The following is a 16,097-nucleotide window of genomic DNA, read 5'->3' on the forward strand; positions in this document are numbered from 1 at the left end:
CTGCAGGGACAAACGGCCCTTAAGGAAAGGAACAAGAGGGCAAAAGTACTCACAGATGCTTATCATAGTCTTCTTCAGATAAAGATTCAATGTCGTATCCCTCTTTTGATGAAGAGTCGACGTCATCCCCTTCTCCTGATACAGAGTCAACGTACTGGACTTGCAACAATTGTTCTGGCAAGGACGGCCACATTTGAAAACCGTCACCTCTTACAATCTTCAGAGGGGGAGGCTTGTCTTTTACGGCCTCCATTTCGGCTTCTGTCCTCGGGAATGGAAACCATCTTATGCCTCCTGCGATACCGAGGTCCGCCACCCAATACACCCTCTTTCTCAGGGCCGCTAGTTCTGCCTTGGTACAGGTGGTCGGATTCACCGGAGGTTCAGGGGGTCCGGCCGCTGGGGGAACGATGGCAGCGGCTGCTTGGCGCCGGGCCTCAGCACTTTCCTCGGCTCTCCGGTAGCTGTCATGCCGCTCCTGCTCTTCCTGTCGTTTCACTGCAGCCGGAGGGGGATACCGCTCCTCCAGGCCCTGCAGCACGATCGGTTCCCAGAAGACATCTGTATTGAGGTATGCCTGATTTTGCAGATGGGTGGTCCGACCCTTGACTACATGCGCTCTCTCTATCGCAACTGGCTCTGACCTTTCTTTCGCCGAGTCCCAGTTCTCAGCCGGCGCCTTTGGGCGAGTCACTGCGGTGGCGTAGGGGCCCCTTAAACTTTCAGCGGGAGTGTATTCCACTATTTCCCCTGTGGTGAGACTGTGGAGATGTTCTGGGAGGTAATGCCTTTTTACCGATCGCCGGTTGACATAAAAGTCCCGGCCAGTCCCCAGCTCCTGGATAAATCCATAGCCCTTGTCCTTGTCGAAGGACACCACTATCCCTCGGCGCCTTTCAAGCTGGGGCTTACCCGGGAAGGAGTCTCCCTGGATCGACTTGGCCATCTCCTCGAAGCGCTTCTTCCGGCTGGTATTCTTTGCGGCTACCGCGGCTTTCAGCTCTTCCATGATAGCCGGCCACTCTGCATGCCGGCGGCGGATCGGTGGGGACTCGGGCCGGATAATACTCAGATCCATGGCCTGGGCTCCGGAATTGACCGTCCAGCCTAAAGGATCCCACGGGCCCAGCTCCGGAAAGTCCGGTGGAGTGTCGCCCCACGCGCACGTGGTCTCATCATCACTCTCAGCAGCGCACGCCATTTCCTCTCTTTCTGATTGCTGCATCGCTTCTGCCTCCTCCCACGCACTGGGCCAGTCTATTTCCATCGGAGTCCCGCCTTCCAGGCGTAATTCTTCAAAGTACTCAGCCGCCTCGCCACTCCTCCAGGTGGGCGGCGCTCCAGGGCAGTCATCCCCTCCTTCTTCTTGGAAGGTTTCGGCGCCAAATATTCGCGCCACTGCACATCCCGATGGCGCAGTAAAAAGCCTCATGGCGCCGGCGGCCATTTTAACTGTCGGGAAGCCGCAATTCACTGCCAGCAAGCAGGATAATGAGAAATCCAGCAAAACACAGTCCACAAATACGATTTCTTTCTCTGGGGGTAGCGCAACACAGTACAGCGTCTCTGATTCCTCCCAGGCGTAATTGTAATCCACAGATTTCAGAAATAAAGGTTACAGTCTTTGTAATACGGTGGTGGAGTAATTAAAGCACACAGTTCACACTTCTCTGCACTGTAGAAGTATGCGGATCCTGTTCGTGACGCCAAAAAGAGCGATGCAGTGTCCCAGGGGGTCAGTAGTGTGTGCTGGGCTTTGTAGTGCAGTTTGACCACTAACCTGGGATCCACTGTCGTCTTCAATTGGGGCAAATGCTGGAACAGGCAGATGATTAAAAGTTCGTGACGCCAGTGTCAATTAAACGGTGACACGCCGTGTAAAGTATGGTGGAAAAATGAAGCAAGCACAGGATAGCCAACAAAAACTGGAACTTTTACTGAATATTAGTCAGGATAATACACGGACACTGGTACAGCACAGTTCCATAAAAGACGGTTGGTTTTAGAAGAATACAGGTGGTTCTTGACATCACAGAATGGCCGGTCTTAGCAATGTATAATACAGAGTGTTGATTGCAGGAGATGCAGTACAGGCGGATTGCTCACTATTCCTGACTGGGTCCTGACTCATATATGACTTTCTCTCCAAGGTCTAATGCCCTTTATCTGGCGTACCCTTGAAGCTGTCCTTATCTAGTACCTCCTCTGTTATCTTGAGTACCTCTTGCTTTCTCTGATCGGCCTCTGTGGTATTCTGTGTCTTGGCTTGCGTCTGGCTTGTGGCTTGATTATGCTGCTTCAGCTAAACGAATGGTGACTCAGGAGGGGAACCTTTTCCTTGGATCCGGAACCCGGTTACAGGGCCTTTACTACCCTCTCCTAGCCGGCAGGCTTCAGGCCTGCTCTGCTCTCACAGGCCCATAGCCTGGCCTTCTCTCAGACACAGGATCATTTCTGACCTCTGCTCCCACTGTCTGTCTCTCCTCAGCCTGCTATTACTTCCTGACTGGGCCTTATATAACCTAGGGTTCCCTAGCTCCCTCTAGTGACTCAGAGCTGGAACTACACCCTAGCCGGCCTGCAAAATGCACGTTTCACAGTAACAGGAAAATACATAGCATGACATTTAAGATATTCTATACCAACTTCCCCATAAATACAGGGGGAACGACAGTACCCAAGTGACCCTTCTGTAGTGACGGGGTGTTACTCTCCCGTACACTACAAATGTGCGCCCCCCCCCCCCCTCCCCCATGGCCCTATCGCGTCCCAGGTCCAATGGAATGTCGAGTAGTGTGGTGTGGCCTATATGTGTCACGGTGCTCCTACCTGGATACAGCGGGACCCCAGGCTTAGGCTCCGAAGCATTAAAAAGGGGGATTAGTTGAGGGATGAAGAATGAATACATTGACTCCAGACCTTGATATAAAGTTCAACAGCAGCTTTACCTGTGTAAACTGGCATCCAAACGAATTTCAGGCTTAGGCATAAACTGGCAGGAAAACTTGGTAACTGTGCTTTCTCTCTATCTTTCTCTGCTGTGCTGACAGGCAAGCTTAATTACTTTGATTTCTTTCTCTCTGCACTACAAAACTCTGCTTGGGTCTGGTTACTGAACTTTAGGTCGATTATGGTCTCCTTGGATTAGGGTGCCTTGGGCTGTTATCCCCCTCCTAACACTCAGTAAATAACTGAACTTCCAGCCGAAGAACAATTTCCTCTTGCTGATATCTCTTGGGGCAACCGAAGAACAATTCCCTATGGCTTCCAGACATCTGACTTCCATGGTCAGCAGAGCTTAGGTTGCTCTGCCTGACATAGGCACGTCAGACTGTAAGCATGCCACACCTTACTCCTCTCCTGCCCAGACTAGAACTCTCTAGAACTGCTGCCCCTCCCTATTGGTAAGAAGAAGGACTCGCCCACTTCTGCCCAGAGGGGGGAGAATGGAATTGAGTTCCATTCTCTCTAAGTATAACTCTGCCATTTACACTGCTACCTGCTGGTGAACCAGGCATGTTACATGTAATAACAGTTGCATAACAATCCTATCACTGCACAATGTAAAGGACGTGGAAAGAAATACACAGGTTTGCATTTATGTTAGCCCATTAGAGACAGTAGCAGGGCGTAATAATGGTAACACCACTCCGGGGTGTTACATATCCCTAGGCCATAAGTAACCCTTTACGATCAGTACAGCCCTGTCTGCCATCATCCAACTGCTGCTACGTGTGTACTGTATACAGATTGGAGAAGGTTCTGCTTTGTCCAAGTGACATGATCATGCTGTGTCTGTGTGCCTAGGGATATGGCCACATGACACCCGCACGGCCATTAAAGTGGTTGTTTCACCTGGAACATTAGTGGCATATTGCTAGGATATGCCACCAATGTCAGCTAGGTGCAGCTCCCACCTCTGGGAACCACACCTATGTCTAGAACGAAGATTCCAAAGAGAAAGCGAGCGCACAGCGCATGTGCAACTGCCCTCCATTCATTTCTATTAGATAGCGAAAGTAGCAGAGTGCCATTCCATAGAAATAAATGGAGAGCTGCTACGCATGTGCGGTGCACACACCCAAACTTTGAGCAATCCGTTCAAGAGATAGGTGTGGGTCTCAGAGGTGGGACCTTCACCTAGCGATATGCCAGCAATGTTCCAGGTGAGACAACCCCTTTAATAATGAACACCAAATAAACAATTTGTCTGTAATGAATTAATTTGATCCCGCAGCAGCTTTCATAACTGTGCAGTATTCGGCCGCCACAAGTCAGTTGTTATTTGTGGTTCATTGCCCCTTACAAATATTGCAATATTGCAGTATTCACATGCTGCACATTTGTTGCAAAAAAATTCTGGAACCGTCCCATGCATCTGAATGGGGCTCAGAGAAATCCACGTGCTCGGTGCAAAAACATTTCCATTCAGATATAGTAAGTGCAGCCGACTTCCAGTTGCAGGAATTCCTGTAACATCTGAATATACCCTGTGGTTGTGTTCACGCAGATAAAATCCATATGAGCAAAATAAATGGCAGATCAGTAGGCTTTATTAGCAGAGATAACATCACCAAATAACGCCAGCTATTTTAATCCTTTACTATTGATTAAAGGGATTTTCCAAGTGTTCTGTACTGATGACCTATCCTCTGGTATATGAGATACCAAAAAGGAACTGCCCATAGGTGAGGGAGAGAGCGCAGGACAGTCCTCACTGCCATCTTTTAGAATAAAGTACCAAATCTGCAGGCAGAAGAGTGGTCAAAAACAAGCAACGGTCAGGGTAGGCAGCAAACAAACATAGTCCAAAAAAACAGGCCAATGTCAGGGCAGGCAGCAGGCAAAAATTGTCACCCATTAGTCAAGCCGAGGTCAAAACCGAAAAGTCAATCCAAATATCAGCTGTGTGATCAGATGCTACTCGTACGCTGCAGGGGGTGCAAACACTACCGGAAGGAGATTTTCTCATGATATTCTTTGAAGGGAAAGATGACATCATGGGTAAAAGGGTACCTGACATATTCTCCATCATCAGTCACATAGGACCTCCGATTGTCCACTAATGATCTGTTCCACATGGATCTCAAGATCTTCCGAGACTCATAACCGAGATGGAGCAGCCATGGTGGGACGTTAGTCTGCTGTCTCTCAGTGACCTTAATGCGCGGTGGTAGGGCGTAAGGCACCCTGTAGACTTTAAATGTGACTTTTGCTGCTGGTCCTCTCTGGGTTAGTATCTCACAGGCAGATGGTTTCCTGGTCAATGAGGGATGAGTCTGCTCCTCACCTGGTGTTTTGGTGGGCTTTGGTACTTGATATTTCAATATCTCTACCTCTGCCGCACTGGTGTTATCAGCAGGTGGTCGTGCCGGTGGTAGTAGTGGTCCACCCTGCAGCCTAAGGTATCGGCCAGGTTCCTGTCTAGGTGTTGCAAACAGTGTTGTAAAGTCTGGCACGATACCTTCTAATCCAGCTGTAAGGCGTCCAAAGTAGCCAACGGGTCTTGGCTTCTGGCTGTACGGGGGCCTCCAGGAATGATGGAGATGTCTCCGGGGCTGGAGTTTTCCTCTGCCCGTAGCAGCCATTTTGCTGCCTTTTCTGCAACACACCAGAGACTGTGTGGGGATGGGGACAGAAAAAATGCTCTGCAAAAACTGCTCGCTGCTCCCATCTCCATGATCCTCACCTCGGTCTAACCGCTCTCACTGATTGTTCCAGGGATCAGCGGCAATGCTCCTGTAATATCATAATGCCCAGCTTGGCAACAGGGCACTGCTGCAGGGAACAGTGTTGCCCATGGCAACGAAACCCACACTAGCTGTGTAGGTTAGGAGTCAGAAATCTGTATGGATCAGCATGCACAATAGGGCGGGTGTTGAGCACCCAATGTGTGTTTCTTCCATCTTCTCCTTGCTATGAGGAGCCAGCGGAGATGTTGTGGCTTTAAATGTCTGAATCTATACATGTAACTGAATCTCTTCTGATGGTATACAGGCATGCTGGGATCTGTAGTGCACATGACCTGTGCTCCTAGTTGCAATTTAAAATGAAAATCTGTTATATTTTTTCTGTGGAGGGGGATAGTAGAGAAGTGATAGCGCCCCCTACAGCTGTTTATCACGGCCATATTCACTGTCCATAGATGATAGGAGGGATGTGCACTGTCATTTTGTATGGTAACCTAAACTAGAGCTCCAGGTGACTGACTATTGACCTGTGGCTGGTCCTCTGTATGTCCTCCTTCGACAGAGAAGGTTTTCCTACTTCCCTTTGCTGAGATTTGACACCTTAAGGCCTCTTTCACACTACAGTATGTCCATTTCAGTGTTTTGCGGTCCGTTTTTCACGGATCCGTTGTTCCGTTTTTTGCTTCCGTTGTGGTTCACTTTCCGTTCCGTTGTTCCGTTCCGTTTTTCCGTATGGCATATACATTATACAGTAATTTCATAGAAAAAATTGGGCTGGGCATAACATTTTCAATAGATGGTACAGAAAAAACGGAACGGAAACGGAATACATACGGATGCATTTCCGTATGTGTTCAGTTTTTTTTTGCGGACCCATTGACTTGAATGGAGCCACGGACCGTGATTTGCGGGCAATAATAGGACATGTTCAATCTTTCAACGGAACGGAAAAACGGAAATACGGAAACGGAATGCATACGGAACACATTCCGTTTTTTTTGCGGAACCATTGAAATAAATGGTTCCGTATACGGACAAATGGAAAAAAAAAAAACGGTAGTGTGAAAGAGGCCTAAAGAGAATGATTTAAAATGGCTGCCAGTAACCTGCCCTAGAAAGTGACCAGTACTGGTTGCCACCACTTGCAGAGCTGGCTAGGGGGATGAAGGGCAGGGCCCACTTCTTTATAATAGTTGGTAATGGTACAATCTTGCCTATGATTTGCCATCATGGCTGAGCAGCCTGACGGAAAAACTCACCAATATATAGTATATGGAAGTACCAGAGGGTAGTGTGTCATTAGACCCTGCTCCTTCCCCCTCCTAGGCAGCTCTGTAAGTGGAGGCAACCAGTGCTGCTCACATTCTAGGACAGCTGGCAGCCATTTTAAATCATTCCTAGTTTAGTACCTAATGATGTGCTATTAGCTCACAGCACATATACATCTCCTGCACACTGACGTAATAGTGCGCCATATTGATGGCGTGGGTATGTGAGCTCTGCTGTGACTTGCAGGTGCTGGCTGTATTATGCAGCAAGCACCCTCTTTAACCCTTTAAGTGGTCAGAAAGAGTTTAGGGGCTCCTTCTGTACCTCCATCAGCTCCCATTGACATGAATGCTTGGTGCTTATGGGCTATAGCAGCTGGGGGCCTAACCATGTCCTCAAGGTCTGCCATTTTTGTAAACTAAAAAAAAAGTTTAGGCTCAAACAATATGGCGACACAAAAATCAGTTTACAAAAGTAGTCAGAAAAGCAGGGGAAAAAAACAACATAAATTAAAATATTATCCTAATTGTACCAACCTACACAATAAAGTTATCAGTGTACACTGCACAGTAAATGTAAAAAAAAAAAAAACATTTTTCAACACATCATGTGTACCTTAAATGGAGCAATCGGGATCTCGATAGGCAGGGATGAAAAATGAAAAAGAAAAAGTCGCCTTCTGAAGGCCAAAATACAGTAGACCCCAATTAATCAAGACATGGTACATAGTACAGCCTGAAATGTATAAAAGTCTAAAATCTAGTAAAAAAAAAAAGTATAAATTATTATTATTTATTATTAAAGCTTCATTGATTCCATGGTGCTGTACATATGATAAGGGGTCACATACAGAATACAGACAATTGCATGACGGGGTATTGGTTATTACCCGCTCGCCCCTCATGATCAGTCACTTACTAACCCTTGACTCACTTACCACAAGCCCTAACCTTCTAAACTGGCCCCGTCAGAACCCCAATAAGACACGGACACCAAGTTGGATTATATCGGCCACAGCAGCCGTTTATTGAAAACATATACATAAATAATTAACCTTTTTATTTCCCACAAAAACATCCCCATAAGATATAACCAACTTAATTCACCTGAGTAACACGGGGGAGGTCCTGGAAGCCCCAAACCTCGGAATTTTCCCAGTATCCTTTTTGAGCCGACTTGCCCCCAGCCGTTAAGCACCAGCTCGGAGGCACCACTGACGGCTCGCCCAAATTCCGCCACAACCGACCACCAGCCATAGGAGTCCAGCCCCAACCGTGGAGCCCTCCCATCCTCGTCACCTGAATCTCTCCAACTTCAAGGACCTCCCACCGCCACAGCCGCCGTGACAAAATAATTAACATTTTATTTCACTTATACATTACACGATCACCCCACTCCGTCCCCTCCCCATCCCCCGCCATCCAACCCAGGCTCTGGAACATGAACAAGGGGTGGGTGGGTGGGAGCTCCGTTCTCTCCACAAAATGGCCTCCTTCATCCCGGGCCCTCACCTATTTAACCCCTCGTTCCACCGCCCCCATAACTTAACTGACCAATCCCTCCCCAGGGGCTCCCTCAAACCAGCCCCCCGTCATGGTCGCCTCCCCTAAAGGCTGCGCCCCCCAGTCCGGCTCTGTCTTGACGGGGTATTGGTTATTACCCGCTCGCCCCTCATGATCAGTCACTTACTAACCCTTGACTCACTTACCACAAGCCCTAACCTTCTAAACTGGCCCCGTCAGAACCCCAATAAGACACGGACACCAAGTTGGATTATATCGGCCACAGCAGCCGTTTATTGAAAACATATACATAAATAATTAACCTTTTTATTTCCCACAAAAACATCCCCATAAGATATAACCAACTTAATTCACCTGAGTAACACGGGGGAGGTCCTGGAAGCCCCAAACCTCGGAATTTTCCCAGTATCCTTTTTGAGCCGACTTGCCCCCAGCCGTTAAGCACCAGCTCGGAGGCACCACTGACGGCTCGCCCAAATTCCGCCACAACCGACCACCAGCCATAGGAGTCCAGCCCCAACCGTGGAGCCCTCCCATCCTCGTCACCTGAATCTCTCCAACTTCAAGGACCTCCCACCGCCATGAACGCACATGCTTGACACCTTAAGCCTGTGCGTCCCTCCACATCCGCAAAGCTGTCTCAATGCCTTCCTGTATTGCCAGACACCACATGTCAATCCCCACTGCGTTCAAGTGAACGCCGTCCGACCGCCAAAAAGCTCCAACCCCTTTTTCCAGTTCGGTATGCCGTACTACCACTGCCCCATTCCTTGCCATAAACCGCCCTATGGCCCGGTTAGCCTTTATCCTAGCCTTATTTACCCCCTCCACCGAACGCGCCCCCCTCCACACTTTGCGGGGAACAATGTCCGACCAAACGGAAATAAGACCCGGGAACAGCGCCCACAACCGGAGTAGGTCGAATTTAACGTCCTTCACCAATTCCCGCAACGGCCGCGCCCCCAAATCGTTGCCCCCCACGTGCAACACCAACACATCCGGCACTCTATCCAACCTAACAAACTTGTGGACCTCAGGTAACACGCCCCCCCACACCATACCCCTACGCCCCAACCATCTTACCACCGCCACCGACCGGTCAATCCCCAACTGTTGTCCATCCGGCCGAACCGCTGCCCGGATGGCTCCCCAGAAAACATAGGAGTGACCCATTATCCAGATTAGCGCTGGGTCCGAACCTGCAACGAAATAACAATAACAAAAGCATACCGTGCGGGATGAGACAGAATACAATGCAATATCACAACCGATCCAGACGAATATATGATCTAAAGCGAATCGATTCCCACCTTCCTATCCGCATGATAACATCCTGCCCCAATCCACGTCTGGCCGCCTCCGTCGCAGCCCCAATTCTGAAAGAATGGCTAGAGTAACCCCCAAGCGCTAAGCCCAACAGCCCTAAACACCGCTTAAAGACCGCCGTGAACTGGAAACGGGAAAGGAAAGACCCGTCCGCATGCACTAAGAGAGGGGAATTCGTCCCCACCACCGCAACCCCGTACTCCCTCAAGCAAAATACCGGACACATTGCGCAACCCGGGACCGCAAACAAAACAACCTTCCGACCTCTCCCTTCCACATCAGTTTTTGACCGCCTAATACGAAACTCCACCCTGTCCTGAAAAAGGTCTACGTCGTCCCTAAACAAACCACCTTGTCTCTTAACCGACGGAGAAACCAACTCGCCCAAACGCAAGGCCCCAAAAAATGCCAGCGAAAAAGCCAACCGAAACAAACGTAACTCCCACGGCGAGGCACAAACGTCGACTAATTGATCCCCCAGCCTCAACAGCAAAGCAAAGGACACCGGCCTACGGTCATCCTGGCCTGACTGAGAACGCCGCCAACCCTTCAAAGCCCTCACCACCAGAAAAGACTTGGTGACGTCCGGCAGATGTCTAAGACGAAAACCGAACGCCAATCCTGAAACACAACTATTAATCCTAGAGACAGACCACCCCTCCTCCCTACAATGCCCAATGAACAATAGCAAGGGAATCTCAAAGTCATCCGACACAACAGCCAACCTGGTCTTCCAATCCTCCCAGCATTGCCATGCCCTCTCATATGTCTCCCACGTACCGGGTGCAAGTGAAGCCCGTATGAGACCAGCTACGGTGTCTCCAGAAGTTCCCACAGGCCACTCGGGCAGTCCAGCCCGCGCTCCTCTGCCCCCGGGGCCAGCTGGCGGAAACGCTCCCACTGTGAACGAGAGAGAGCGTCAGCGATACAGTTATCAACCCCTGGTACATGCACTGCTACCACCCACGCATTGAGTGACAAGCACTCCAGCACCAGCCTCTGCAACAGACGCACCACCAACGGCGAAGAAGCTGACAACCCGTTAATCGCTTGCACCACCCCCAAGTTGTCACAATGGAAACGAACCTTCTTGTTCCTAAACTCCTCCCCCCATAACATCACCGCCACCACAATGGGGAACAATTCCAGCAACGCTAAATTCTTGACCCAGCCCCTCTCCACCCAGGTATCAGGCCAACCCCCCGCACACCACTGCCCCCCGCAATAGACCCCGAAACCGCCTCCTCCCGCCGCGTCAGAGAAAAGGTCAAAATCAAAGGAGTCTACCGCCTCACCCATAAACAGACCTCTCCCATTATAACACTCCAGAAACGATGCCCAAACTTGCAAATCCGCCCTAAGCTCCTTCCCCAATCTAATAAAATGGTGCGGCGCCGCCACCCCCGCCGTTGCCGCCGCCAAACGCCTACTAAATACCCTACCCATGGGGATAATCCTACAGGCGAAATTCAGCTTCCCCAGGAGTGACTGTAGGCTCCGCAATTGGATTTTCTGCAGCCGCCTTGCCCTGTCGACCTCCCGTTTCAAGTCCTCAACCTTGTCCAAGGGCAGCCTACATTCCATCCTCACTGAGTCAATCACTATGCCTAGGAAACTCAATTCCGTGGTCGGCCCCACCGTTTTTTCTGCCGCCAAGGGAACCCCAAAGGAATCAAACAACGCCTCCATTGTGTGCAACAGTAAAGAGCACACCCTGGATCCCGGGGGGCCAATACATAAGAAATCATCCAGATAGTGAATAAGCGATTCACATCCGGAGGAATCCACCACCGCCCATTCTAGAAAAGAACTGAACTTTTCAAAATACGCGCAGGACAAAGAACACCCCATTGGCAGACAACGATCAACAAAAAACTTACCCTCCCAAAAACATCCCAACAAATGCAGGCTCTCTGGGTGCACCGGCAACAACCTAAAAGCTGACTCAATATCTGTTTTCGCCATCAACGCACCCCTCCCAAACTTCCTAACCCACTTCACTGCCGCATCAAACGAGGTATAAACTACCGAGCACAGCGTCGGGTCAATACCATCGTTGACCGACGATCCCTTAGGAAAGGATAGATGTTGAATCAGGCGAAACGTATTCGCCTCCTTCTTTGGGACCACCCCCAGAGGCGACACACGCAAGTTCTGCAAAGGTGGTTCCAAAAAAGGGCCAGCCATCCTTCCAAGTCTAACTTCCTTCTCTAATTTTGTAGTCACCACATCAGGGTGCTCCCTTGCCGACTGCAAATTCTTCCTATGCAACACAGGCCCCGATGGAACAAAAGGAATTTTAAACCCCCCCGAAAAACCGTCCCGCAACAATTGCGCAGCCCCCTTATCCGGATATCTAGCGAGAAACCGGTCCATCTCTTCCAACCGCACTGGCGTCTCCCCCTTTTCCAGAACTCTCGCCCCCCTTCCGTCTTGCCCCTCTAAAGCAGCGCGTGGCTCCGTGAGACCCGCCACAGGTGGAACATTCGTGCTTAAATTTGCACTTGGCTCCAAATTTACACCCCCCTTCATTGAATAAAAAACACAACCCCTTCGCAGCTGCTGCCGCGAATCCGGATTGCCCCCCCGCCCCTGATTCGCTCCGAAAGGGCTGACCTGACCGAACCGGCGCCGTCACTTTGAGCCACAAAGCGATATCCTTGTGGTCCCATTTGATGCTAGGGCGTACCGCCTTCCGCTGCCTAAACTGTTCGTCGTAACGCAGCCAGGCCATACCCCCATACACCCGGTAAGCTTCCCCAATAGCATCCAGGTAACAAAAAAGCGCGGAGCAGCACTCCGGCGCCTTCTCCCCTATCACACTGGCCAATATCGCGAACGCCTGCAACCAGTTAGGGAACGTCCGCGGTATCAGTCGGTGCCTACGCTTCTCCTCGTCCTCCCGCTTACCCTCATCCTTTCGCGCCCTATCCAAATTGAACCTGTCCAAAGGGAGTAAGGAAAATATATCCACATACTCCCCTTTCCAAATGCGCTCCCTAACCTCCTGCTTCAAATGTGCCCCCAACGGGCCCTCGAAACAAACATAAACTTCCCCTTTAGCCCTATCATCTAACCGCATTCCATCCTCCTGATCAGACCCACCTACCTGCGTCTGAACGGACGCCGAAGTCCCACATGAAACCACCGTGGGTGTATCCGAAGCTGGCGGCCCCCCAGCGACCGCCCCCACACCCCACGCCGGCAATGGCCCTGACGCTACCGCCCCGCTGACGCCACCCCCCAACGGTAACACAGGATTCCCTGCCGCCCCCAAATTTGCTAACAACCCCACCAAACCCCCCAAGAGCTGGCCCAGTCCCTTACTCAAATCCGACTGAGACCCCCCAGCCCCCCCAGACACTAACTGACATAAAGGTCCCCAAGGTGCCTCACCTGGCTGCCTGGGTGCTGTGACCCCATCAGCCGAAGGTCCTGACTCCCGCCGCTCGGTCCTCTGAGACGGTCCTGGCACAGCGAGCTCCCACGGATGTCCCCTGGCCGGGCTGGGGCCAGGGACGTGATCTTCCGGATCCTCTCTGGAAACGACTTGCGAGGCGACGACTCCCTCCCCGACTTGCCTGGCCGACGAGGGCCTGCTGCCAAGGTCCGCAGCAGCCCCGTGCCCTCTGGAAGACTGCTCATGCTGAGGGGCCTCATCCACATCAGGATCCTGGAGAGAGCCCGCCGTTCCCGGTCCCGACCACAAGGTGGCGCTGCTGCACTGCTGATGAGGCCTGCTGAGGCCTGCCCGAGAGCTCCGCCTACTGGCTGGATTCCTTCCACGTCTGGACGCCCGGGAAGGAACTGCACCCGGCGCCTGCAGGCGTGAAGGGTCCTGAGAAGCAGGGCTCCGTCTGCGGCGCTGAGCCCGAGGGGAGGCCATATCTGGGCTGAGGCGCGCCGGCGGCCGGGCCCGCCGCGGCCGGGATGCCCGTGGCTGAGGCGAAACGGGAGCCTCAGCCGCCCCTCTGAGCAGCTGCTGGACCTGCTCCTGGAGCCAGCCGGGTCCCCGAGCAGCTGCTGCCGACCTGAGATCCGCCAGAAGCGACTCTACATCCATGATAGAAGGTAAGTGAGGAGTGCACGTGTACGCAGCTCCGTTCTCTCCACAAAATGGCCTCCTTCATCCCGGGCCCTCACCTATTTAACCCCTCGTTCCACCGCCCCCATAACTTAACTGACCAATCCCTCCCCAGGGGCTCCCTCAAACCAGCCCCCCGTCATGGTCGCCTCCCCTAAAGGCTGCGCCCCCCAGTCCGGCTCTGTCTATAAGCATGAACAAGACGAGTTACAGACTGGTGCGAGGGCTTACAATCTACAAGGGATGGAGGAAGGACACAGTAGGTGAATGTCCCTGTCACATACTGTACATGCTGCACACAAATAGGACACATACCGTGCATACACCACTCACACACAGGACACATGGAACATTCACCGGTCATACACAGGACTAATGCCATACACGTCACCCACACATAGAGCACACGCTACTTACACACCTCACACACATATGGCACATGTGTGACACATATTATACAGGCAAACACAATAGTGCTGCCATGTCTATCAAAACTGATGTGAAGGAAAACTGGCTTAGTTGCCCCTAGCAACCAATCAGATTCCACCTTTCATTTTCCAGAGCAGCTATGAAAAATGAAAGGTGGAATCTGATTGGTTGCTAGGGGTAACTTAGTAAGCCAGTTTTCCTTTACACCAATTTTAATAAATCTCCCCCATTGAGTTTGGCTCAGAAGAGTCACGGTCGGTCCAGGAAAATCGTCCTTCACAAGGAGTGTGTTTCACAGATCACACTCACCCGTCTGAAACCAGCTTGAATGTAAAAACCGTATCCATAAAGACATGGAGGGTTTAATTTAAAAAAAATTGTTGAAATGATTCTAAAGAAGAATTTATCACACGTGTTCACATTGATCATTATTGTAAAGCCGATTGGATAATTACAAAAGTGTTGTGCAGAAAGATATAAAACATAAGAAGATAAGGCAATGGTACATAGACAGAGGCAGCAGATTGTGTTTCTAGTCTTTTATTTTTTATTTTTTACTTTAGATATAAAAGATGCTGGTATTTGCTCTACAAGGCACGGCTCATGTCCTCAGTTACGCTGGGTTCACACCTGAGCGTTCTGAAAGGAGCGCTCTGTATGCGCGATTGTACCGGCGTTTGCGATTGCGCATACAGAGACAAGCGAACGCCCATTGTCGCGCGTTCCCGAAAGTCTATGTACGGGAACGCGCGACAAGACGCCCCAAAGAAGCTCATGTACTTCTTGGGGCGTCGGGCGTTTTACAGCGCGATCGTACGCGCTGTAAAACACCCAGGTGAGAACCATTCCCATAGGGAATCATTGGTTTCTCCTTGTTGAGCGTTTTACAGCGCGTAGGAACGCGCTGTAAAACGCTCAGGTGTGAGCCCAGCCTTAAAGGGGTTCTCCAGACTTTTAGTATTGATGACCTATGCTTGTCTATGGCAAGCAGGAAGAAAGAAAAGAGACGGCGCACCACACACTGAGCGCACCTTCACTTCATACAGCTGATCGGCAGGGGTGCCGAGTGTCGGACCCCCTCCGATCAGATATTGATGACCTATCCTGAGGAGCCCAGAGAACCCCTTTAAGATGTCGTCCAGCCAACAAGCAGGTTTACGTTTCGTTACAGCGGTCCATTACTATTTTGTATGTTAATAGAAAAGTGTTTTACATTGAAACATGCCTGCTAGTCCTCAGACTAAATTATACTTTAGGCATGGCAGACCAGTGACATTAATGACAATGTTTTTATGTTCTTTTTTCACTTTAGGCAAGGTCCATACTATGCTGTAGCACTTTGCATTTGGTGTTCACGTATGTATAACCGAAATTGGTATTCAAGCGTATACTACAACAAATCCGTTCACCTCAGTGAGGCCAATGGATTCATGTCTTGATTCAGTTTGACCTGATTTATGTTCGTTTCTGTCTGTTTTGATGGGCAGAATTGTATAGCCTACTGTGCAATTCTGTCCGGGAAAAAAGAACAAACCGAAAGCAGGTCAAACAAGGAAAGGAAAACTATCCTCAGGGTTCATGCACACAAACGTATTTTCTTTTCTGTCTGTTCCGTTTTTTTTGCAGACCATGCAGAACCATTTATTTCAGTGGGTCTGCAAAAAATAAATAAAACGCCAGTTACTCCGTGTGCATTCCATTTCCATATGTCTGTTCTGCAAATCTATAGAACAGGTCCTATTATGGTCCGCATTAATGACAAGGATAGGACTGTTC

General features: G+C 50.4%; 1 protein-coding gene across 1 annotated transcript; it reads right to left on the reverse strand.

Moving 5' to 3' along the window:
• Positions 1-8,791: 8,791 nt before the first annotated feature.
• Positions 8,792-14,035, reverse strand: LOC122923609. The gene is made up of 3 exons (XM_044274476.1): positions 13,994-14,035; positions 13,205-13,861; positions 8,792-10,708 (listed from the first exon to the last, which is right to left on the reverse strand). The coding sequence occupies exons 1-3, from the start codon at positions 14,033-14,035 to the stop codon at positions 10,619-10,621; spliced, it is 789 nt and encodes a 262-aa protein (XP_044130411.1). The 3' UTR covers positions 8,792-10,618.
• Positions 14,036-16,097: the final 2,062 nt, after the last annotated feature.

Source organism: Bufo gargarizans, unplaced genomic scaffold (assembly GCF_014858855.1).
Source record: "Bufo gargarizans isolate SCDJY-AF-19 unplaced genomic scaffold, ASM1485885v1 original_scaffold_1773_pilon, whole genome shotgun sequence".
Classification (NCBI taxonomy): Eukaryota; Metazoa; Chordata; class Amphibia; order Anura; family Bufonidae; genus Bufo; species Bufo gargarizans.